The sequence below is a fragment of the Trichoderma harzianum genome (assembly GCF_003025095.1).
Source record: "Trichoderma harzianum CBS 226.95 unplaced genomic scaffold M431scaffold_2, whole genome shotgun sequence".
Taxonomy (NCBI): domain Eukaryota; kingdom Fungi; phylum Ascomycota; class Sordariomycetes; order Hypocreales; family Hypocreaceae; genus Trichoderma; species Trichoderma harzianum.
Genome location: NW_020209250.1, coordinates 2,409,427 through 2,431,044, shown reverse-complemented (window position 1 = coordinate 2,431,044; position 21,618 = coordinate 2,409,427). Strand labels below are relative to the sequence as shown.

Here is a 21,618-nt window from a genome sequence, read left to right as displayed (position 1 = left end):
TTGCATATCTACGTCTTACAACAAGGACTTTCAATGGCACGTCTGCTCCAAGCAGAGCAGCCACGCTCAGAACACAGAAAAAGCTATACGCCAGACTATGGCACAATGAATCAATTGGTTTCGTGAAATCTCAAATTTCTTGGCACGTGAATCTCCTCTCGCTGTGTTCCCTTGACATTGACTCTTGACCGTTCCCCTGACTATCAATGTTTTTTCTTGTTTGGGGGCCCAAGCAGGGCGAAGTCGCTCCCTTACTCCCTTTCCGCCTGGCCTGCAGATGTGGCTGATTACCTGTACACCGCGAGTGCACTATTGCACGGGATGATCCCCATCCGATAGTCTCCCTGCTTCCAAAGGGCTCATCCCGAGTCTTATTTGGGTTCCAGATTCATATTGTTATCATGCAGGGGCTGGGATTTGTGATATAAAACTTGGGTCTTCCATCTCGTGCTCTGGGAGATGAATCCTCGTCCTGAACGTCTCCCGGCATAATCTCTTGACAGGCCGTCCACTCATTATATATTGCCCCCCTCGAGTATCTGGTTGATGTTTATAATTTTCTTCTTTGATCCCCCTTTTTAATTCAATCTTTTATGTGTTTTACATCGAGAGCCTAGAACTAAGTTGACATGCGGTTTCTCACATTGTTTGCAGCCACTGGGCTGCTATCCATGGTGGATGCCTCTCCAGGAGCAGAGGGCGAGAAGGTATGTGAAATGACATGAAACCTGCGTGGTACTGTTGTAAATCGTGGTACTAATGGATGACCATGCATAGCTGGGAGCTGAAGAGCGTGTCATTGATGAGGTGGCCAAGGGTCTCTTGGATAAGAAGGCCTACATCTTACCAACATGCGCTACACTCAGCATCATCACGACCACCACGTTGACTGTTGAGACGACCATCTATGTCACTCCCACGGTCCACACTGAAGGGCTACCGCCATCCTCAACGACTCCCAACAAGGTCACGTCTACCACAACGGTGACTTTGCACCTATCTGTGCCACCCTACTCTCCTCCTAGCGGCGGCTCCAGCACCACCCATATCCTGCCCAGTCTTTCTACCTCAAGGAGCTCCAGCACACCTGGTAACCCCTTCACGTCTTCGCAGTCTTCTGCCACTTCCAAGACATCCTCGACAGGCCCGGGCGGTCAGTTTGTCACCTCATCGGCCTCCACCACTGTCAGGTCTTCGACCACCGTCAGGTCCTCGACTGGACCTCCTGCTGGTTCCTCCACGACTTCAGGAAGAGTGTCTACTACTCGGTCAACCAATTCTGGTAGCACCTCGAGCACTGCGTCTACTACCTCACGTACTGCTTCGTCGTCTGTGCCCGCATCTGGTTCTTCCTCGTCTACTTCTGGCACTGCCTCGAGCACTTCTTCGACACCTCCAGGCGGCCAGTTCTTGACCTCTTCCACCACTGTCAGCAGCCGTGCCTCATCTTCCACCGCTTCCAGCGGAGTGTCATCTACACAGTCTACGACCTCATCTGGCAGAGTTTCATCTACGCAGTCTTCCAACACGTCAAGCAGAGTGTCATCTACGCAGTCTTCCACTGCCTCAAGCGGAGTGTCATCTACACAATCTTCTACCACCTCTGGTGCAGTGTCATCTACGCAGTCGTCCACCACATCAAGCGGAGTGTCATCCACTCAGTCCAGCACTTCTGGAACGGCTTCTTCCACCACCTCTTCAGGCCCCCCTGGTGGTCAGTTTTTGACATCTTCTACATCTATTGGCGGCTCTTCCACCACTTCAGCCACTAGCTCTGTGCCAACCGATACAGATGACTGCGATCCAACAGGCGAACCCAGCAGCAGCGGAGTCTCGTCTACGCAGTCGTCCACCACATCGGGCGGAGTGTTTATCACCCAGTCTACCAGCTCAGCCAGCACTTCTGGGACGGCTTCTTCCACCACCTCCTCCGGTCCCCCTGGTGGCCAGTTCCTGACATCGTCCACCTCCATTGGCGGCTCCTCGACTACTGCTTCCGCCACCATCTCGGTGCCAACCGACACATATGACTGCGACCCTACAGATGAACCCACACCAAGCGCCACCTCATCTACCTCTGCCGTGTCCTCCACTTCGGCTACTGCTTCTTCTGCTACCTCTTCAGGCCCTCCTGGCGGTCAGTTCTTGACATCGTCTACATCCGTTGGCGGCTCTTCTACGACCTCAGGCCCCCCTGGCGGTCAGTCCTCCACTTCAGGTACTGCTTCTTCCTCCACTTCAGGTACTGCTTCTTCCACCACCTCCGGTACTGCTTCTTCTACCACTTCCGGTCCCCCCGGTGGTCAGTTCTTGACATCGTCTACATCTATTGGTGGCTCTTCTACTACTTCCGCCACCATCTCTGTGCCCACCGACACGGATGACTGCGACCCAACAGACGAACCTACGCCTGGTGCCACCTCATCTACCGCTTCGTCTGAGACATCTTTCACCAGGAGTTCCACTTCTGGGGGCATATTCATAACCCAAGCCTCCTCTACGTCGGCTTCCAGCACACCAAGCTCCAACACAGTGAGCTTTGCAACTCCCGTGCCCACTGATGATGGTAACGATGGCGATTGTGATCCTACGGATTCTGGTTCCGCAAGCAGCACCTTTGCCCCGCCAATTTTTATCACTCGGAGCTCTACAGCTGATCAGGGCAGCTCAACCAGCATCGTTTCCTTTGTGCCTACCTCCTTCTCTGTCCCTGGAGGTACCTTCAACGACCATGTTTCTTCCAGCAGCCTCTCTGTTCCCACCACTTTGAACACTCCTGCTAATCCCACTGGTACTCCCACACCCGTCAATGATGATGACTGTGACGACGACGAGTACCCCCTGCCTCCCCTGCCTCCCCTGCCTACTCTCCCTGGCTCCGGAGCCTCGTCCACCAGACCCGGTGGCGCATTCCCCACTGTCACCACTTTCAGCACACAGAGCGCATCTATCCGCGTCCCCACAACATTTGCGACCCTGCCTCGCACATCAGCCGCTCCCGCTGCTCCCAGATCCTCCGATATTAGTAACAACACTGGCAGTGGCGGCGACGCCGGTGACTGCTAGGGGATTTAATTTCATGTAACATTCATCAAGCTGGCCAAGACAAAAAAGGCACGGCTCCGGAAGTGGATTGAAACACAATTTGATGAGAAGCAACAAAGACGTGTGACATTGGGTAGTTATGTTGTCTCTTTCTTTTTCTCAACTTCTACTTCTATTTGGAATACATAGATAATACATACGATATTTTACATACAAAGTATAGCACAGCATCTGAACACGCACAGGGAGGGTCTACGGGAATACTGGTATCAATGACAGAATGATATGGGATTGGGAACGTGCGGGATGGATGAAACTGGGGGATTTCACTTCTTTGGATGTCTTTGCTTTTTTACTTCAATTCTTTCAAAATTGGTTTCATGTACCTGTACGCTGCTCCCCTGAACCATGACCAATCTTTGCCGTATCCTGACTAGGATCTTTTTTACCTTACTTTCTTTCTCTCCTCCTCTTAGCAGAACCAAGAATACGAAGGGCCTGTATCAAGCACATTGTGATGAGTCCCACGCTTCCTCCCCTGCATTCGGTCAACGCATTGCGGAAATTGTCTTTCAAGACATGCATTATCTTATATTAACCTGTCCTACTATCAAATAGAAAACTGTATCCATATCCAAATCCGTAATAAAAAGCTTCCCGTCAGATGCATTGTCATTAAATTAGACTTGTGACACCGCCGCCACCTTGTCGGTTCCATCCGCCCTTCCGCGGACATCCCTTGCAGCTGTACCAAGGTCAATAGTGTCAAAACGCACGGGTCATCAGAGACACGTCAATCAATATCCCGAGGCGCCAGGAGGCGGGAGAGCCTCTGGGCCGAACGACATGGGGAGAAGCTGCAAGGGAGGAAATAGTGTTAGCCAATCAACGGTGTTGGACGGTGTGTGCCGTGTGTGTTTGACAGGTAGCTAGCTTGATGGATTGGTTCCACGACGGCTGATGTGCATGTCGTAAAGCGGGAGGAAAGGAAAAAATCAAGGCACAATGTCTGAGCTGCAAGGGAGAAGGAAAGACTTACTTGTTCGATTGTCATGACAACGTAGTCGGAGTTTTTGTCAAACATGATGACGGGAGTCTGCAGGGAGCAAAACTCGCGGATGCTGCCAAGCGGTTAGTTTTTCAGCTGTCAAAGCCAAGCCAAGCCAACTCGATGCTGTCTCTCTGTCTGTGCTCCTTTTCTTCTCCTTTTTCGTCTTTCGCGCCTCCTTGGTCCTTCCCGCTGCTTTCTCCCTTGCATAATCCCAGCCCAACCCCGACAACTAACCACCACCACCTCCTCACCGAGAAAAACAAGAAAGGAAATAGACTGGGCTAGAACTCACAACTGCCTGCACATTCCACAAGGACTCGCCGGCGGACTAATATCCGTCGCCACAGCAATCGCCCGAAAGTTCCTAATCCCGCTCGTCACCGCCGTCCCAAAGGCCACCCTCTCGGCGCACGTCCCGACGGGATACGACGCGTTCTCCACGTTGGCTCCCGGAACATAAACCGTCTCGCCGGCGTCGTCGGCGCAGAGCAGCGTCGCGCCCACGCGGAACCGGCTGTAGCGGCAATACGCCGTGGCCTTTGCGGCCGTGGCGCGGCGCTGCAGCTCGGCGAACTCGGTGGTGGTGATGTTGAGCTGTGCGCAGGTTGAGGCGATTTGGGCCGCGTCGGCGCCGGAGTGGATGGGTGGGTTGGTGGACATGGTTGTTGTGTGTGTGTGTGTGTAGATTTTACTCGGTATCAAAGATGGATGGATAAAGGGGCGTAGTCACTGTTCGTCTTCTAGTATCTCGTTATCCAAAAACAAAAAGACTCCAATCAAATAATTATCAATAATAATTACACCTCCTCAGCACAAAATGCTCAGAAGGGGGGTTCTCAAGATCGCCCGGGGAAAGAAAAAGAAAGGGAAAAAGAAGAAAAAAAAAGGGAGAGAAGAAAAAAACAGTCTTTATCAATTCCGGGGGCGCCTCCTTCCCCCCACCGGAACACGCCGTGGATGCGGGGCGTCAGGCGGGGGAAAGTGCCATGGCAGCGACGGCAGGCGCCGGCTTGGCCTTTCGCCGAATGCGGACGGCACCTGCCTGCATCGCTGCGCTGGCGGGTTTCTTGGCGGTCCCTTTTTTTTTTTTTTTTTAAACTGATCCGGGGAGGAGATATGAGTACGATACGCAGCGGATACCTGGCTTCTGCATATGATAGGACCGTGTTGTGAGGTACACCGTCTGGTTGCTTGTTCGTATCACCAGCCAAGATTTTGTGTTATCAGCTGAGCTGGCACAATCTCTTGGTCATATTACGTACTTTGTACTCGGACTGCGTAATCTATTGGCAAATCGGTGTCCACTTAAACGCGTATTCAATTCTGCCCTGTCCGACCCTCAGATATCCTTCCATCACCCGACTCCCAGTAGGTACAGGTAGTTTGCTCAAAATATAGTTCATATCCTTTCATCCCCTCCTCGAATAGCGCGTAATTCCTCCATGTCAATTTCCCGCCCACCAATTATCCAGGCTGTCCAGTTCTTTGTTTGCATGTAAAGTGTCAAACATGGCATACCAACTCCGGACTCTCATCCCTGATGCAATCTTTGTGTGTGTAGGTATCGTCGAAGCAAAATATCACCCTTTCCTCCCATATTTGTTCAAAGGCTGCTGAAATAAAAAGAAAAAAAGGAAACAAAGGGGGAAAATAGCAAGAAAGCCAAGAAATGAGTAAATGACGTGCAAAATCCGTTGATCCTCCATGTAATGCTCGCTTATTTGATGGTTTCATGTCATTTGCATCTCGCCATATATCAATGGCCAAAGAAGAGAAGAAGCAAAGCAGAAGAAAAAAGAAGAAGCCAAAATCCCACTCCAAGACGAACCAAAAACAGAATAGAATAGGAGAGGAAGCAAAAGGCCTTAATCGTTTATAAATTGCACTTTGTCTCGCGCCCTAGTAAAATCCATCTGGCCCAATGCTAGTCCTGGTCGAGGTGGCCGACACAAACGGCGACAGAGACGATCCACTAGCATCGCTGGGTGTCGCTGGCTCGACTACTTGGTTTCTGATGGTCATTATCCACTCATGCTGCAGTAGTTCTATTGCCGTCGATCTCTGCTTAGGATCTCGTGTAAAGCACTTGGTGAGGAAGTCGATACCCTGAGGGCTGAGCTGCTCCGGGGACGGGAGCTGCGGTGGGTTGCCCTGAGCAATGTTGTACATGATGGCCCATTCGTTGTCCAGATTGGCCCATGGCCGTCGTCCCGTTGCCATTTCGAGAATCACGCATCCCAGGGACCAAATGTCCACCGCCCCAGCCTTACCGGGGTTATCGCCTTTGATCACCTCTGGCGACATGTACATGGGAGTTCCGGTCATGGACTTGTTTGGCTTTGTGGCGTGTAGATCGGCGGCCATTGTTCGCCCCTGACGAGCAATGAGTTTGGCAGCGCCAAAGTCCACATACTTGATAATGCCATTGTGGTCGAGAAGAATGTCTGATGATTCATGTTAGCGTTTCCCGACTGGAACGGAAAAAAAGCGGATTGTAATTAAGAAAAAACTCACTCTCAGGCTTAATATCTCGATGAGCAATTCCACTCTCGTGCAAATATGCGAGACCCTCGAGCAGCTGCAGCGCATACACCATGATGACCTCTTCCTCTTCGATGCGGCCGTGTTCCAGCAGGCTGGCCAGGGACCCTCCAGAGCAAAACTCCATAAAGATGTACACGCGATCTCGGTGCACTTCGATGCCGTGATATGATACAACGTTGGGGTGGTCCAGCACTTCCAGCACGCGCATCTCCTCGCGAATCGACTCGGCAATCGTAGGGATCAGCTTGGGGTCCTGGAGTCGAATCTCCTTGACCGCCATCAGGTGGCCCGTGTCCAAGTTCATAGCTGCGTACACGTTGCCAAATGTGCCTCCGCCCACAAACTGGCCCTGCTGCCATCGTACCGTGACGTTTGTTGCAGATGCCGATAGATAGGCTAGCGATCGGTCGGCCTCGTTGTTCGTCTCCAGCACTCGGCCCAGTGCTCGCCGCTCGGCCTCCTTGTCTTGCCGAAACTCGTCCACGCGAATGAGCTTCTCCAGTCGCTGCTCGGTAACGCCCAGCGTGGCCTCCTCGTCGTCTAGCATCTTGTTCTTGTCCTTCCTAAATTGACTCACAAGATTCTCGATTCTTTCCTTCTCGGCTTGGGCGGCCAAGCTGGATCTTGCCCCCATAATGTCAAAGTGCGAGATCAGGACAGACATGCACCCGCCGACCTTGGCACGCACCCTTTCATACTCCTCCTGACCCAGGCCCAAGATGTGGCGCCCGCGAGTCATGCCCATGGCAAACTCGAGAGCAGTCACCGCCCACCTGAATGTTCTTCGATCCGACGCCACGCAGTCATCGCAGATGAAGCTGACCCAGTCCAGCGCCAGCTTGGTCAGCTGGATGTTGTTCATCTGTCGTCGGTTGGCGTCCATGTATAGTAGTGAACGCTGGCCGAATTCCGTGGCCGAAATGAAGCACGTTTGAATGAGCTCCTGGCAATCTTTGCCTCTCGTCTGTTTCCTGATAATCTCGACGCTCTCCATGAATGCGTTGGATAGCTTGTAGGCCGTGCTGCGAATATCGGCCAGCCTCGTGTGGACCTTGTGAATGTTGGGCCGCGACTCCAATGCCAGGTCAAGGTGCATGTCGATGGCGTCGAGAAAGTTCCTTCGCGCGTTGGCGATGGCATCGCTACCCGTGGTGCAGAGCCGAACTTGCCCGGTCTTCATCTCAATATTGTGCTCCTTGACCGGCACGCCCACGACCTCGCCAAACCATGAAAGGCGAGCCTCTGGTTTAAGGATGAGGACGTACTGATCGCCGGAATCGTCGGCGAAGCGATCCGCAGAGGTAATGGCCAGCATGGGCGAAATGTCGTCAAGCCTGTGCCTCATTTCTGGAGACGCAATCAAGTAGATGTTCAGAGACTCAAACACGCCGTACGTGTCCACCTGGAAGTGGCCTGACGCTACCAGGTGGTCGTAAAACACCTGCAGCTCTCCCGGCCCCAGAGAGATGTTAAAGTCGCAGGCGTGCTCGTAGTTTTCGCTCAGCCTCCTCGAAAAGCGCTGGAGCATCCTCTGGCGGACGCGCACAGAATCCAAGGCAGCCTTGTATCGCTTGCTCATCTCTGGCCCGCTCTCGCTGGGCTTCTCCAAAAGCTCTCTCTCAAACATGGTGCTCAGTCGCTTAAAGGCCTTCAACGTCAGCGAACTGAACTGCTCCGCAACTTCAATGTTACCGCGTTGAAGGTTTCCGCCAATTAGGTTGGCAAAATCCCACTCCTGAAACAACAGCTCGGCTTCCTTGAAGGTGTTTTTATTACCGGTGAGCTTCCAGTTGAGCAGCTTGAAGTAGTACTTGAGGGCCCCCAACACCACCGCATCGAACGTCTCATCGATGCAGGGAGGCAGGTCCCACCCGGGTTCCGGTTTCTCAATCTCGAGATACTCAGTCTTGATCCTGATGGCGAACCGCAGGAGCAGCTGGAACTGGGAGATCATCTGGTCTTGCATCAACGGATTTTGCTGGGCCGTGTCCTTCATCTTCTTGGCATACTCCAGTCGCGTTTTTGTAATCTCCTCAATCAGGCGTGAAGGAAAGCTGATGAGGGTCAGCAGCTCGTCGAGGTATGGCGGCAGGTGTCGTTTCTGAAAAGGGGCCGAGTTATAGATTAGCGTCTCCTTTGCTTTTTTGATGACGTTTGATATCGGCACCAGCATTCCTAGCTGGACTAACTCGCCCCTGAGGATAACCTTTGCGTTCTCGTTGTACAGCGACTGGAGGCCGTCCTCCTTCATCAGCCTATCGAGGAACGAAGTCTCATCCGTGGTGATGCCGTCGACGGCCGGGGAACGCTGCTTGGTCCTGGAAAAGTCCAGCTCATCGTTGCCCACCCACTTTTTGAGAATTGCGAGCTCGGTGTTGATCATCTCGTTGATGTTATACCAAGACATGATGGCTTCGTAGGCTTCCAAGAACTGGGGGGAAACGGCGGTTTTGTGCTCGGCGACGAGAGCTGACCAAGAAGGATACATGCTCTGACACTTTTCAAGCTTCTTGACCACGTCCTTGACTTGCTCGTAGGGTGGCTTCCCCGCCTCGTTGGTTCCCTTGACTTCGAAGTTGATGACTTCGTCCAAGAGACGATCAACGCTCGCCCGGCCATCCTCCACCATGCGCTTCTGAACCGGAAGACGCCTTCCACACGATTCAGCTCGGAGCTCGAGCCACAGCTCCTGTCTGTATGTCGCCCTGTTGGTGGTGGTATCGGTAGCATTGATCAGGCGCTTCTTCTCCTGCCGGACGACATCTCCCGTCAATACGGCCTCCAGCATGCCGTGCCACTCCAACCGTTCCCGGTTTTCGGGTATTGAGATGTCTTCTTCCGTCGGCTGTATGTCGTCGTTGCCGTAGAACATGATGGTCTCTTGGTCGAGGCGGTCATCAAAGGGACCCTCAGAGGATGGGGTCTCGCCCTCCGAGTCCGATTCGTTTCCGGGTTGTGCCTGGAACTGGCTAAAATATTCGCCCGTGTAGCCCCCTTGCCGCAACGTCTGGACGTATGCTCTCTCTTGCGCCCGAAAGCGGCTGTCGCTCTGCCGCGGTCGCGTCTTGGACGAGGATCGGGGTCCCTCCGAGAAGGACGCCTGCGACTGGGGAGCGGGCTTCCGTGATGTGGAAGGGTTGTACGTATTGGACGGCATTCGCACGGGGGCCGAGGGACGTTGAAGGTACGGCGCGTCGGCCTCTCCTGCGCTGGGCCGCTTGGCAGGCGGGCCGCCATTGATGTGCGTGCCGGGCGGCAATGAGCTCAGCGAGCCGGTGATGCTGTTTGGGGCGTCGGCATATCTGCTGAGCGACCCCAGATCGTCTTGACGGTCGATGGTGTGCTGGTCGGCGCCGTTGGACTCAGGAGACGAGTCCTCGTCCTCGATCATGGCGTGCTTCATGTGCTGCAGGAGCAGGTTGGATGCGTCGCCGTCGTCGTCGTCGCTGCCGCCGGAGAATCGCACAGCTCGGTCCAGCGAGTTGGGCATTGCTTGGTGCTCGGGCAGCAAATCGAAATCGTCTGGGTTCACGTTGTTGTTCGCCCCAGCTCTCTCCTAGCAGGACAAGGTCCGCGGTGCTCCCTATCCAATATATTTCTGACTGCAGCTTCAGGCACGTCCCCAGCGCTAGGCGGCGCAAAGGCTGGCAATGAGAATCGTCCGAGTAAGGCGGTGCTCAGTCCGACATGTGTAGACGACGCAGTGGTGTCGACAGCTTTTGCGATATTTGATGCTGGCGGGGATGCTGAAGTGAAATTAGGTGATGTGGTGTAGGTACGGAGCAGAATAGTGAATAGAGGCTGCACGAAATATGGGCAAGGCTGTTTCGTTAGGTCGTCATTCAGGGCGCGGAGCTGGAGCCCGTTACCGGCTGGCGAATAGCAGGGCCAGGGCGAGGCGTTGGTGGACTGCAGTGGACTGTAGTGGACTTGTAGGGGGCAGGGATGAGGCTGGCATTGGCCTGTGCTGCTGTAGTTCTTGGGGCGTGGCGGCACGTTTTACTGGGCTGCGTGCGTGTTCTTTTGCCTCAGCTAGGTTCCGAAGCGGAGAAGATGCGGTGCCAGCTCACTCAATGCATGCCAGGCACCCTGCACTCTTTGTGTGTTGTGTTTGGCATTGATTGATTTATTCGATCAATGCATTCATGCTGCGATTGCTGATTCGAGTATCGAATGTGAGGGGAACTGGCGTGATAGGAGGGAGATGGATGCTTGAATTCATTCATCTCTACGTACAAGTATTCCAATTGCAAGGTACTGGTTAGCACGTGCGTTTATTTGGAGCCGCTATATGGAGAACCTGGTGATGCTACACGTGTAGGGCTGTACTCGTACTTGTTATCCAACCCTCAATCAATTCAAGTCACTTCAAATTGATGAGATATTAGGTTCCATTCAATATGCTGCCATCACCACGATGGAATTGACTGACCATGCTATGTAAATCCAGAGCGAAGCCAACATATTAACCGCTCTCTGGCATCTGCGTACACAGAGTAAGCAGTAATACGCGCGAGGAAAATCGAGCCGCCATAACAAGGTGAACCCTTGTTGTAGCCAGACCAGATGGTGTCTATTCCGTCCGTCGACCACATGTTGGCTCCCCGACTGAATGTTTCACAGCATCAAGTCAGTGTCAGGTGAATAGAGTGTCTTTCCAAAGCAAGCAGGAAATCAAGTGAGGCGAGATACATGGTGTACCTTAGGTATATACGTATTGTCAGTGATACATGCCCCTCTCCTGGACGGCCAGGATTGATATTTCCTCTCAAAGCATCAATGGAAACATCAAAATCGAGTACTGCTAAAGAGAGTCTCTGTCTCCATGTTTGCTATATTTTGCTGAATCCAACGAAGAACCAACAATATGGGCATTAATAGCTTCCCCCAACAATGCCAAGATGTGTAATTGCGACCATGTTCAAAATGGGATATCCGATACGAGAAGGCCCAATTCAATTCTGGTTGGCGTTGGCGTTGAAGCCACCCACATGTGAATGCGAATGCGAACTTCCCTGTCCATCCATTCCCCGCGGAACTTTAGCATCGCCAGTGGCAAAAAACCACCCCCTAACTAAAATCAAGCTCAACCACTCGGAAGCAAAAGAAAAAATGCATTGACAGTAATTCCATCTCACCAAACCAAAAGCCCTCCATGGAATTTTTACCCCAGAATCTGCGACTACTAATCGGTTTCGCCGCGGCCACTTTTAACGGCGCCCCACTCCGAAATACCGGCTTACCGAGGCACATGCGCATTCTGGGGATCCTTCAAGCTTACATCGACTCCATACTATCTGTAATCTTGCTCGATTTCGCCATGCTTCGTCTGCCATTGTCACTGTCACTATTTTCCGGTTGGACCGACGGATAACGGCTAACGGACAGGCAAATATATCAATATCAACCGTCGCTCTGCCTCGTTGATTCAGTCACTAAGATCCTCCCTCCTCTGTCTCTGTCCAACCCGTCAAACCGCACACCGATTGTTCCTTGATCCTCTCCCAGCAACAAGAAGAACATAGTCGCGTCGCAACAATGTCGGTCCCCGAATCCAAATACTTGAGCGCCATATGGCGAGACAACATCTTCAGTGAGTCGCCCGCCCTTGGGATTGACACAGACACGCGACACGTGTGGCTAACCCAATGTTTGCTCGCCCACAGAGGACAAGGTCATCTTCGTCACTGGCGGCGCAGGCACCATCTGCAGCATGCAGACCAGAGCAATGGTCCGACTCGGAGCGAACGCCTGTATCCTGGGCCGAAACGCCAGCAAGACGGAAGCTGCGGCCAAGGACATTGCAACAGCTCGGCCGGGCGCCAAGGTCATTGGCATTGGAGAATGCGACGTGCGCAAGGTAAATAGGATTAGGCTCTTGCATCGCAAACGAGATGGACAGCCAGTTGCTGACGACAGTCCCGATAATAGATTGAGAGCCTCGAGGCTGCGGCTGCGCGATGCGTCAAGGAGCTTGGAGGCATTGACTATGTAATGTGAGGAGCCATTCTTGTGCGCTGCTCCCCCCGATGGCGAATGCGATACTGACAGCCCAACAGTGCTGGTGCGGCGGGCAACTTTGTCGCCTCCATCGACAAAATCAGCTCCAACGCCTTCAAGACCGTCATGGACATTGACGTGATCGGCACCTACAACACCATCAAGGCCACGATCCCTTATCTCCTCCAGAGCTCGACCCCCCGCATCATCGCCGTCTCGGCCACCTTCCACTACACCGGCATGCCCTTCCAGTCGCACGTCTCCGCCGCCAAAGCCGCCGTGGACTCACTCATCGCCAACGTTGCGCTCGAGTACGGCCCCCGTGGTGTAGTCGCCAACGTCATTGCTCCAGGCCCCATCGCCGACACCGAGGGCATGGCCCGCTTGGCGAGCAGCAGGCCGGAGGAGATTGCCAAGTTCGCAAAGACGATCCCCTCCGGACGATACGGCACAGTCAAGGACATTGCGGATGCGACAGTGTTCCTCTTTAGCGATGCTTCCAGCTACATCAACGGACAGATTATCCCCGTGGACGGTGCTTCGTGGAGAAGGCAGGGAGCCTATACGGTTGGTGTGGATGCAGGTGTTGAGTACCCCGACTTTCTCAAGACGGAACAGATCTCTGAGGGTCTGAAGGGAGGAAAGAAGGACAAGTCCAAGCTTTAAGAGAAGCTGGAACGAAGAGAAGAGAAAGAAGGAAGATGTGGCGTTTGGGTGATGGGACGGAGAAATCTTGCCTTAGAAGACATGTGGCATATCGAGGCTGTTTATTAGCAGCCATAGAATTTAAAGCACAGCAATTTCAGAGTTATTTCTAGTTCGTATACAGAGTACACATTTTTATCAGCGCGTATACTCTGAGAGATATTCATCTTTTACATATCAATTTCCGCTGCTCTTAATAGTGCTGCCCTGCCAACTGTATCCTGTGAGTCGATACGACTCATATATAGTGCCCATGCTCAATCAACAGCTGAACAATAACTGTATGAGTAAATTCCGTCGCCACCTCTATTGCGCCTGATAGTAGTGGCACCCATAGTTGTCTATTGCGCAAACCGATCTCAGCAGCTCTGTCGAGCAGTAGCTCAACGATAGCCGTATGCCCCATCTCCACTGCCAGAAGCAGCAGTGTGGGCAGGACTACAGCAGAGGCCCCAATTTGCACATCGTTGTCAAGAATTTGCTGGATGATGACCATAGATCTCTCTGTGAATGCGTTTGATGGGAATAACGAGACATCCGTAGCCTCATGGCTGATGTCAGCGCCTCTGTCGAGGAGTAGCTGGACGATAGCTGCACGTCCCAATTCCACTGCTAGAAATAACGAGTCGAGCATGATGAGAACAGACGTCTCACATTGCGCATCTTTGTTGAGAATATGCTGGATGATATCTATACATCCATTTTCAGTAGAATTTAGCAGTAATGATGAGACATCCGTATCCTCATAGCTGATCTCGACGCCTTTATCAAGCAGTAGCTGAACGATGGCCACACGTCCCATTTCTACTGCCAATGAGAGTGGTGTCCGTTTATCTGGACCCTCCAAATTAGGGTCAACGCCTTTGTCAAGCAGTAGCTGAAAGATGGTTGCATGTCCCCTTTCTGCTGCCACTGATAGCGGTGTCCTCCAAGTAGAATCTTTCACGTTAGGGTCAGCGCCTTTGTCAAGCAGTAGCTGAACGATGGCTGAATGCCCTAGTTCTACTGCCCATGAGAGTGGTGCCCTTTCATCTGAACCTCTTAAATTGGGGTCGGCGCCTCTGTCAAATAGTAGCTCGGCGGCAACTATTTGATTTTCTTTGATCGCGGACACTAGCGGTGTTTGGGTATAAATATCATTTCCCACCAAGGGATAGCCCCGACGGAGTAGTAACTCAATACGAAGCTCATCTTCATGTTGTATTGCCCATGATAATTCAGTTAAGTGACGGTCATCTGGTTGGATGGTAGTTCCTCTATCAATAGTAGCCGAACAAGAGCTTCATGTCCTTTTGATACTGCCCATGATAACGGCGTCCAGTCCTGGTTGTCTCGAATATTAACATCGGCGCCATTGTCGAGTAACAACTGAACAGTCCTCTCGTGTCCGCCCTCAGCTGCGAAAGCGAGCGGCGTCTTACCGTCCATGTCTCTCGTATCAATAGACGCCCCCTTTTCAAGGAGTAACTTAACAATGGCGACATAGCCGTTCGCTGAAGCGTACAATAGCGGAGTTCGATCAAAGTATGCGCCGATGATTTTCGCGTCAGCGTCCATGTCGATGTTTTTCGAGTCAACGTTGACGCCATTTTCGAGGAGCAGCTCAACAATGTCTTCATGATTGTTTGCAGAGGCATAGAGCAATGGTGTTTGATTCCATTTGTCTTCCGAGCCCGCGTCAACTTGTCCCGTCTTTAGCAGCAAGGCGACGACAGTTACATGGCCATTTTCAGCAGCCCACGACAGGGGCGTCCGACCGTATGTATCTTTCAAGTCCGGATTGTCGCCTTTTCGAAGAAAATGGCCAACGGCTTTTTCAACTCCAAAGTATGCCGCTAGGTGTAGTCGTGTTAATTCCCTTGGGATCCGTTCAATGAACCTGGATAGCAATGCTGATGACTCCAAGGGCCTCACTGCCATCAGTATCTGGCTCGCTGCCTCTATCTTTGCCTTGCACTCTAGTAGATCAATGACTTGCTGACTTATTATAGCAGCCGCCCGAGCATGATGTCCCCAGTTATGTGCGGCATAATGATACAGCGGGTTGGAATTGAGACGCTCTTTTAGTTCGTCCCCCGTCTGACAAGGCCCGTTCTCGAAAGTGCCGAATGATAGGTACGTGGCGCATACTTTCGTCATGTATAACTCCCCCTGCGGAAACCATTCCTCGTGTGTCTGCTGGAGGAACTCTTGAGTCGTGTAATGAACCAGACGGATGATCTCACTGCTTTCATCAATCGTGACTAGTCCAGCACAAACAGATGTTAGAAATTCCATGTCGGGCATATACCTGAGGTCAAATTTCAACATATTTTCCCTGACTGCAAGCGCATGTCGGATCTCAACAATGGACAGTGGTCTTTGGGCGCGAGTAATCCAGATTAGAATCCGTTTTGCAAGGCGTTTAGTGACCTCTGGGTGGTCGTTGATCCGTTTTATGGCCTGTTTGTACAATTCGTTCAACCCTTCCATCCCACTGCCTAGTTTCTGCAGGACATCTTCAATGTCTCCTATTGTGGGCTGTTCCATAATTTCTTTTATGTGAAACATTGCAAGGAGGAACCTAATATTGGCATCAGCTCGACCATTCTCTGAATTTCAGGAAAATGTAGCATACATTCCACCAGAGGCTTTTGTCAATTGAGTGCTGATTTTGCCTTGAAGATCACCGTTAATCATGTTCGAACGCCGGAGAGAGATCTGCCCATTGAGATAGGTTAGGATGTCTCCATCAGTTGCAGAAATTTCCACAGTTGGACATCCGTCGAATTGTTTCTTTATGGACTCGCTAAATCTAGAAGTTGCAAGGATATTGACTCCAGTCTTGGTCTGAAGGTCGAATACTCCGTCGAGGAGCCCTAGCTGACCCAATTCTTGGCATTCGTCAAGGGCATCGATTACAATAAAGCTTCTTGAATAGTTTTCGGTTATAGCTTGGAGTGCTGCTGTGACCTCGCCCAGCGAAGGTTGCGTCCGGGTCTCCTTGTGTTTGTCGAAGAGATCTTTCACGGTCTTTGGCAGATGCGATTGGCCCTGGGATAGCTGCTTTAGCAGATTTGTGAGTAGCCTTATGGCCGTTTGCTCGTTTTGTTGGCGAAAGTTGCAATAGATGTACGCAAAACCAATTTTTGGATGACCTTGAAAATGAGTCAACAGATGATTGACCACTATGGCTGTGATGATAGTTTTGCCAGCTCCAGGGATGCCGGGGCAAAATAAAGTCTGCCCTTTAGTATCCAGCCATGTTTTATACTGTGTTGAATCAAGGAACCACTGGCCTGTTCCTCTTTGTTGCCTGCTAATGAAGTCGTTGTGCTGAGGGGCATAGTCAACAAGTGTAAGCCAGTCAAGGATAGCTCGCTGTTCTTGACTGTGTTGTTTATGGACAAGTTTATGGACCTCCTTTTCTACGCCATGAACTGTCTCTTGTACATCTACCACACTTGTATATTAGTAGGTAAACGTTGGACTAATAATTATTTATGCTACCTGGGACTTACCTGACAGAACATCTATGATCCTCTTTTCTGCCGTAACGCTGTTGGGAGCGATCCGGTATAGCAAGTCTTTTGCATACGCAGCTGCTACCATAGCCGCATAACCCTGCCATTCTTTATTTTTATGTGAATCCGAGTAATCGCAGATACCACGAATAATCAAGCAGGGAAAATGGTTCATCAGTCCCGCGGCCTCCATCTCAAAACATAATACGTCTTTCTCTGCTGCAAGTTTATCTCGAAGTAAGGCGTTCTTCATCAGTTGGTTTGCTGAAGCAATCAGGCCATAATGAATTGCCGGGTTATCCTCGTCCTCATCCCTTTCAGGTCGTACTATCAGCTCAGATTCATCACAAGTAAGGACGCAGCTTTCTTTGGTGTTTGGATGGACGACTCCAGTGGGATATAACCTGTCACTGCTTTGGTCCGGTTTCTTATACTGGCGGCGTAGCCTCTTATTCTTCTCAAGGACACTATTGACTGCTTCTTCAATCCGATGGCCTTTTCTCTCCTATTGAGCCTGGAGCCCTGCCAGTGCTGTCCGCAGAGCAACGGGTGGTTGGTTCAAAAATCCCGTAGCTAAGAATTCCTGGTCCTGAATATTTTTGCCAAAGTCGTACTGGAGCAGGCCACCGTTACCGTTCTTTGGAGCGCTGACTACAATGCCACCAAGACGGATGTCATGTTGTTCGCTCGGAGCACCGCCGCCAATGCCGACCATTAGACCAATTCTGACATTGGGAAACGAGTGCATCATGTCCCTAGCAACAGTTGCTGCTGAGGCTATGCCATACTCCCCGAAAGGCAAGGTAGCGATGACAACGTTGTGCTCCCCAATGCTGCCTAACGTGTAATTGTTGTTGTCATGAAGCGATACATTTTTCGGCCCCTCGTGTTCTTCATCAAGGAACTCTTGTGCGGCAACGTATTCGACTGTGATAGCACAGATCCACCCGACAGTATAGTCATCAGGCTTCAGCTCCCGCAAAGGAGTCTGCACATTATCAATATCCTTCTTCCACCTCTTCTCTGGGCTGGATACATCTTGTTGGGTATTCTCGAGCGCAAAATCTCTCTTCGTCATCGTTTAAGGCGTTCACTGGATATAAGAAGAATTGTGGAAGAGTTCATGAGGACGACTTGAATTTGCTGAGTTGAATTTGGCCCTGGTTTGTCGCTGCAGATTCTCTGTAGGATTCGTTAGATTCATTAGGCTGACTTCAGGCAGCAGCTCTAGGTAACCACAGCCTCTTCCGCCGAGTCAATCCTACTACCTATATGGCAAATGGATACTTTACCTTTGTCTGTACGGAACATGACCCCACAAAGCAATATCTACTACCAATGCCAAGCTGAAAGATCAATAGCGCAATGTACGGCACTCGTACCTCGTATCAATCTCGGTAAGCTTGGTACCGCATGTGTGAGAAGCTGACATGAGGCTAGTCTGCCGAAAAAAATTAAAGCATGCATCTCAGCGGATCCGATTGCCCTGGTACTGCGTCCTCGGAGATGTTTCACCCGTCAATCAAGAGCAATCGTTATCATCGTGCTGCTGAACATTGATTTTGAGGTTGCCAAGCTGGATTATTCAAACCCTCGGTAAAACGGCAGATGGCAGTATCGACTTGTAGATAACGGCGGTTTGCCTCCTTCACATGCTAGGACAATCGGAGAAACTACAGAATTCATGAGCTGAAAAGCAAACAATCAATGATGTCTTTCTTGCAAGTAGGCCGAAAGAGGGCGCGGGAATAGTCCGAGTCTGATTGAGTTTTGAGTATCCAGATTTGCTTTTGGCGGTGGCAACGGAGCACCAGATGCTTGGCTGCGCTTCTAGATCATTGGAAGATGGGCTCGAAGAGTGAGATACAACTCGGTCAATTAAACTCGTTAGCTGAACGCCATGGCACCAAGATTCCTCCAGGTGGCCACAGCCATGAACTCGAATCCTGCTCAGGATGTCTTGTTCCGATGCCCATTGCCTTCGCCTTTCGGGCCAGCTGCTCTTATCGGCCAAACCCCACCTTTGAGGGAGAAGCAGGCGGTTGTCGGGAATCGCAGGCCGGGCTGGAGCTGATTACGGCCAATGGCGTCGTGGGAGTATCTCCGGGTGGGCGGGGATTTTTGGGTGGTGGTGGTGATGGAGGTGGCACGTCGGCTTGGCGTTGTTCGGGGAAGTTGTTTTGCAGGTGACGAGAACGGAGGAGGGTGCTGGATGGGGGTTTAGCGTCGATAGTATATAGCATCTGCGTGAGCCGTGAGCTGTGAGAAGAGGAGATGGTGATAGTGATGGTGATAGTGATGGTGAGATGATGAAGAGTCTTGATAACTGAAGTTTCCCCCATGAGATGCCATCTGATGCGAGGTGAACATGGTGGTTATAACAATATCGAGACAAGCTGCTGTCTGTAAGAGTCAAGGAAGAAAAGAAGCTGTCATTAGAGCCTAAATTGAGCCCTCTCGTCTTTAATCGGAGCTGTCCGCTCAGGAAGCTTCCGCCCTGCCCCTCTGCCGATCTTCCAGCTTCCGTCTTCCAGCCCCCCGGCCCCTAAAAGCCTCCATACAACCTAACCTTTTAGGGCTCCTACAGGCCCCCAGAGGCCCCTGGATCGCCCCTCTCAAGCTTTACGCGAGCCACACGACAATCCCGCCCCAACCTTGCAACCTCTGTTTTTCTGCTCTTCTGCTTCCCCTCCCGGCGGGGCTTTTCTGCATCTCTCAACGCCACTCTTTTGCGCCCTCGACGGCTTCAATTCGCTGCCGTCCCAGCTTTCCACTCTGCAGCTTGCAGGCCTGTGAGAAAAGTCCCGGGCTAATTGGGCCTAGCAAAGCTTGTTCTGCAAACGGCTCGCTCACACATGCCTGCTTTGGGCAAGCAATGGGTCCCCAAGGCATGGGATGGACAGGGCCGCCCGACTGTGTGTATGCTAGCTTGGCTAGGTATCATGCTACTATGGATGCTTTACTTTGCTGTACATCAGCTTCGAGGCTGGCGTATAAGTATGCGGGTGTATATGCCCAATCATCCTCTCACGCCCTCTTCTTGCTTCTTCTCCCCCCGATCGCGACAGCTACAGTACGATTCAAGTACTAGGTAGGCAGGCAACCAGGTACTTCTTCTTTCTTCCATCTACAGCCTCAGCAACGAGCTTCAAGATGCAGTCCAAGCTCCTCCTCGCAACCCTCTCGGCCGCTGCCGTTGCCCCGGCCGCCGCTGAGCAGGTCCTCGGCGTCTACATCTTCCACCGTCACGGAGACCGCACGTCCAAGGCTTGGAACCCCGTCAGCCTGACCCCCCTGGGAGCCCAGCAGGTGGCCAGCTCTGCCGAGTTCTACCGCAACCGCTACATCACCAGCGATGCCGACCAGCGTATTGCTAGCATCAGCGCCAACCAGGCTGTCCTGTCCCAGCTGGCCGTCACAGCCCCGGTCGACAATGTGCTGCAGAACTCGGCCAATGTCTTCGTTCAGGGCCTGTATCCCCCGAACCAGACTGCCGGATCCCAGAAGCTGGCCAATGGTACCACCGTCGAGGCTCCCTTGGGCGGATATCAGTATATCCCCGTCAACACCGTCACCTCCGGGGCCAGCTCGTCCAATTCCGAGTCAAGTGCCTGGCTTCAGGGCAGCAGCGGCTGCAGCGATGCCGTGGTCAGCTCGAACAGCTACTTCTTGACTCCCGAGTATCTGAGCACTTTCAACGACACCAAGGATTTCTACCAGAACCTGCTGCCTGTCATTAACACCACCTTCAACTCTACTACGGCCACCTTTAAGAATGGCTACTCAAGTATGTATTCATATCATATTGTTAATCTCACCAGTAAGACGATTTAGTTCACTAACAGTCACCCTTCAGTCTTTGACTACATCAACGTCGCCACAATCCACAACTCCTCCATCCCCTCGGACAACCTCCTCACCAACTCTACCCTCACCAACCTCTACGACCTGGCCTCCACCCACGAATGGAACCTCGCTTTCAACAGCAGCGAGCCCGTCCGTGCCATTGCTGGCTCTGTCCTCGCCGGCCAGATCATGACTACCCTCCAGCCCATTGTTGACGGCAAGACGGCTCCTCGCTTCAACATCCAGTTCGGTGCCTACGGTGCCTTCATGGCCTTCTTCGGTCTCGCCCAGCTGCCCGCTGCCGACAACCAATTCTACGGCATCTGCAACTACGCCTCCTCCATGGTCATCGAGGTTGTCGCCCCTAGCTCCACCCAGACCTCTGCTGACGATCTCACCGTCCGCTTCCTCTGGTCCAACGGCACTGCTGCTGCCAACGGCCTCAAGGCGTACCCCCTGTTCGGCCAGAATGAGACCACCCTCAGCTGGAACGACTTCAAGACTGGAATGGACAAGTTCGCCATTGCCGATACTCAGGACTGGTGCCAGATTTGCGGCAACACCGACGGAAGCTGCGCTGCCAACTCGACCACCTCCAGCACCCCTGAGGCTAAGTCTTCCGACAACAGCAACATCACCAAGCCCGTCGCTGGTGTCATTGGCGCCCTCGTCACCCTCGGAGTCATTCTCGGTCTCGAGGCGCTCGTTATTCTCCTCGGTGGCCTGCGCCTTGTCAAGAAGTCGACTTTGGCCAAGGCAAACGCTTCTACTGGCGAGGCGGCCGTCAAGGCATAAATTTGGTGCAAGTGAAACTTTTGGTCGTACATAGTAGGCTGTGGCATGGATAGGAAGGGATGGATTGGATAACGTCATATACCCAAATTAAGAAGATATGAAATTTCTTTCAAACTCGCCCATTTTGCC

The 21,618-nt window shown here is 52.1% G+C and overlaps 9 protein-coding genes across 9 annotated transcripts; 4 read left to right on the top strand and 5 right to left on the bottom strand.

The window, feature by feature from the left end:
* Positions 1 to 629: 629 nt before the first annotated feature.
* Positions 630 to 3,066, top strand: M431DRAFT_490938 (hypothetical protein; the record flags this gene model as incomplete). The annotated part of the gene is made up of 2 exons (XM_024916853.1): positions 630 to 707; positions 778 to 3,066. 2 exons carry the CDS (start codon positions 630 to 632, stop codon positions 3,064 to 3,066), a joined length of 2,367 nt encoding a protein of 788 aa, XP_024779016.1.
* A 776-nt stretch (positions 3,067 to 3,842) lies between these two features.
* On the bottom strand, positions 3,843 to 4,756 carry M431DRAFT_75109 (hypothetical protein; the record flags this gene model as incomplete). Its single annotated transcript, XM_024922307.1, has 3 exons — positions 3,843 to 3,902; positions 4,085 to 4,166; positions 4,389 to 4,756. The coding sequence occupies 3 exons, from the start codon at positions 4,754 to 4,756 to the stop codon at positions 3,843 to 3,845; spliced, it is 510 nt and encodes a 169-aa protein (XP_024779015.1).
* A 1,239-nt stretch (positions 4,757 to 5,995) lies between these two features.
* M431DRAFT_74940 (hypothetical protein) lies at positions 5,996 to 10,031 on the bottom strand (the record flags this gene model as incomplete). The annotated part of the gene is made up of 2 exons (XM_024922286.1): positions 5,996 to 6,540; positions 6,611 to 10,031. 2 exons carry the CDS (start codon positions 10,029 to 10,031, stop codon positions 5,996 to 5,998), a joined length of 3,966 nt encoding a protein of 1,321 aa, XP_024779014.1.
* A 1,764-nt stretch (positions 10,032 to 11,795) lies between these two features.
* Positions 11,796 to 12,014, top strand: M431DRAFT_490934 (hypothetical protein; the record flags this gene model as incomplete). The annotated part of the gene is made up of 1 exon (XM_024916852.1): positions 11,796 to 12,014. One exon carries the CDS (start codon positions 11,796 to 11,798, stop codon positions 12,012 to 12,014), a length of 219 nt encoding a protein of 72 aa, XP_024779013.1.
* Positions 12,015 to 12,178: 164 nt separating this feature from the next.
* On the top strand, positions 12,179 to 13,306 carry M431DRAFT_74627 (hypothetical protein; the record flags this gene model as incomplete). Its single annotated transcript, XM_024922245.1, has 4 exons — positions 12,179 to 12,233; positions 12,307 to 12,500; positions 12,572 to 12,636; positions 12,700 to 13,306. 4 exons carry the CDS (start codon positions 12,179 to 12,181, stop codon positions 13,304 to 13,306), a joined length of 921 nt encoding a protein of 306 aa, XP_024779012.1.
* A 277-nt stretch (positions 13,307 to 13,583) lies between these two features.
* On the bottom strand, positions 13,584 to 14,147 carry M431DRAFT_1948 (hypothetical protein; the record flags this gene model as incomplete). Its single annotated transcript, XM_024913249.1, has 1 exon — positions 13,584 to 14,147. The coding sequence occupies one exon, from the start codon at positions 14,145 to 14,147 to the stop codon at positions 13,584 to 13,586; it is 564 nt and encodes a 187-aa protein (XP_024779011.1).
* Positions 14,148 to 16,673: 2,526 nt separating this feature from the next.
* On the bottom strand, positions 16,674 to 17,039 carry M431DRAFT_504252 (hypothetical protein; the record flags this gene model as incomplete). Its single annotated transcript, XM_024918443.1, has 2 exons — positions 16,846 to 17,039; positions 16,674 to 16,779 (listed from the first exon to the last, which is right to left on the bottom strand). Coding segments are annotated over exons 1-2 (284 nt in total), but the record flags the coding sequence as incomplete, so codon positions are not given.
* Positions 17,040 to 17,353: 314 nt separating this feature from the next.
* On the bottom strand, positions 17,354 to 17,926 carry M431DRAFT_1946 (hypothetical protein; the record flags this gene model as incomplete). The annotated part of the gene is made up of 1 exon (XM_024913245.1): positions 17,354 to 17,926. One exon carries the CDS (start codon positions 17,924 to 17,926, stop codon positions 17,354 to 17,356), a length of 573 nt encoding a protein of 190 aa, XP_024779009.1.
* A 2,075-nt stretch (positions 17,927 to 20,001) lies between these two features.
* Positions 20,002 to 21,489, top strand: M431DRAFT_1945 (hypothetical protein; the record flags this gene model as incomplete). The annotated part of the gene is made up of 2 exons (XM_024913243.1): positions 20,002 to 20,635; positions 20,705 to 21,489. 2 exons carry the CDS (start codon positions 20,002 to 20,004, stop codon positions 21,487 to 21,489), a joined length of 1,419 nt encoding a protein of 472 aa, XP_024779008.1.
* Positions 21,490 to 21,618: the final 129 nt, after the last annotated feature.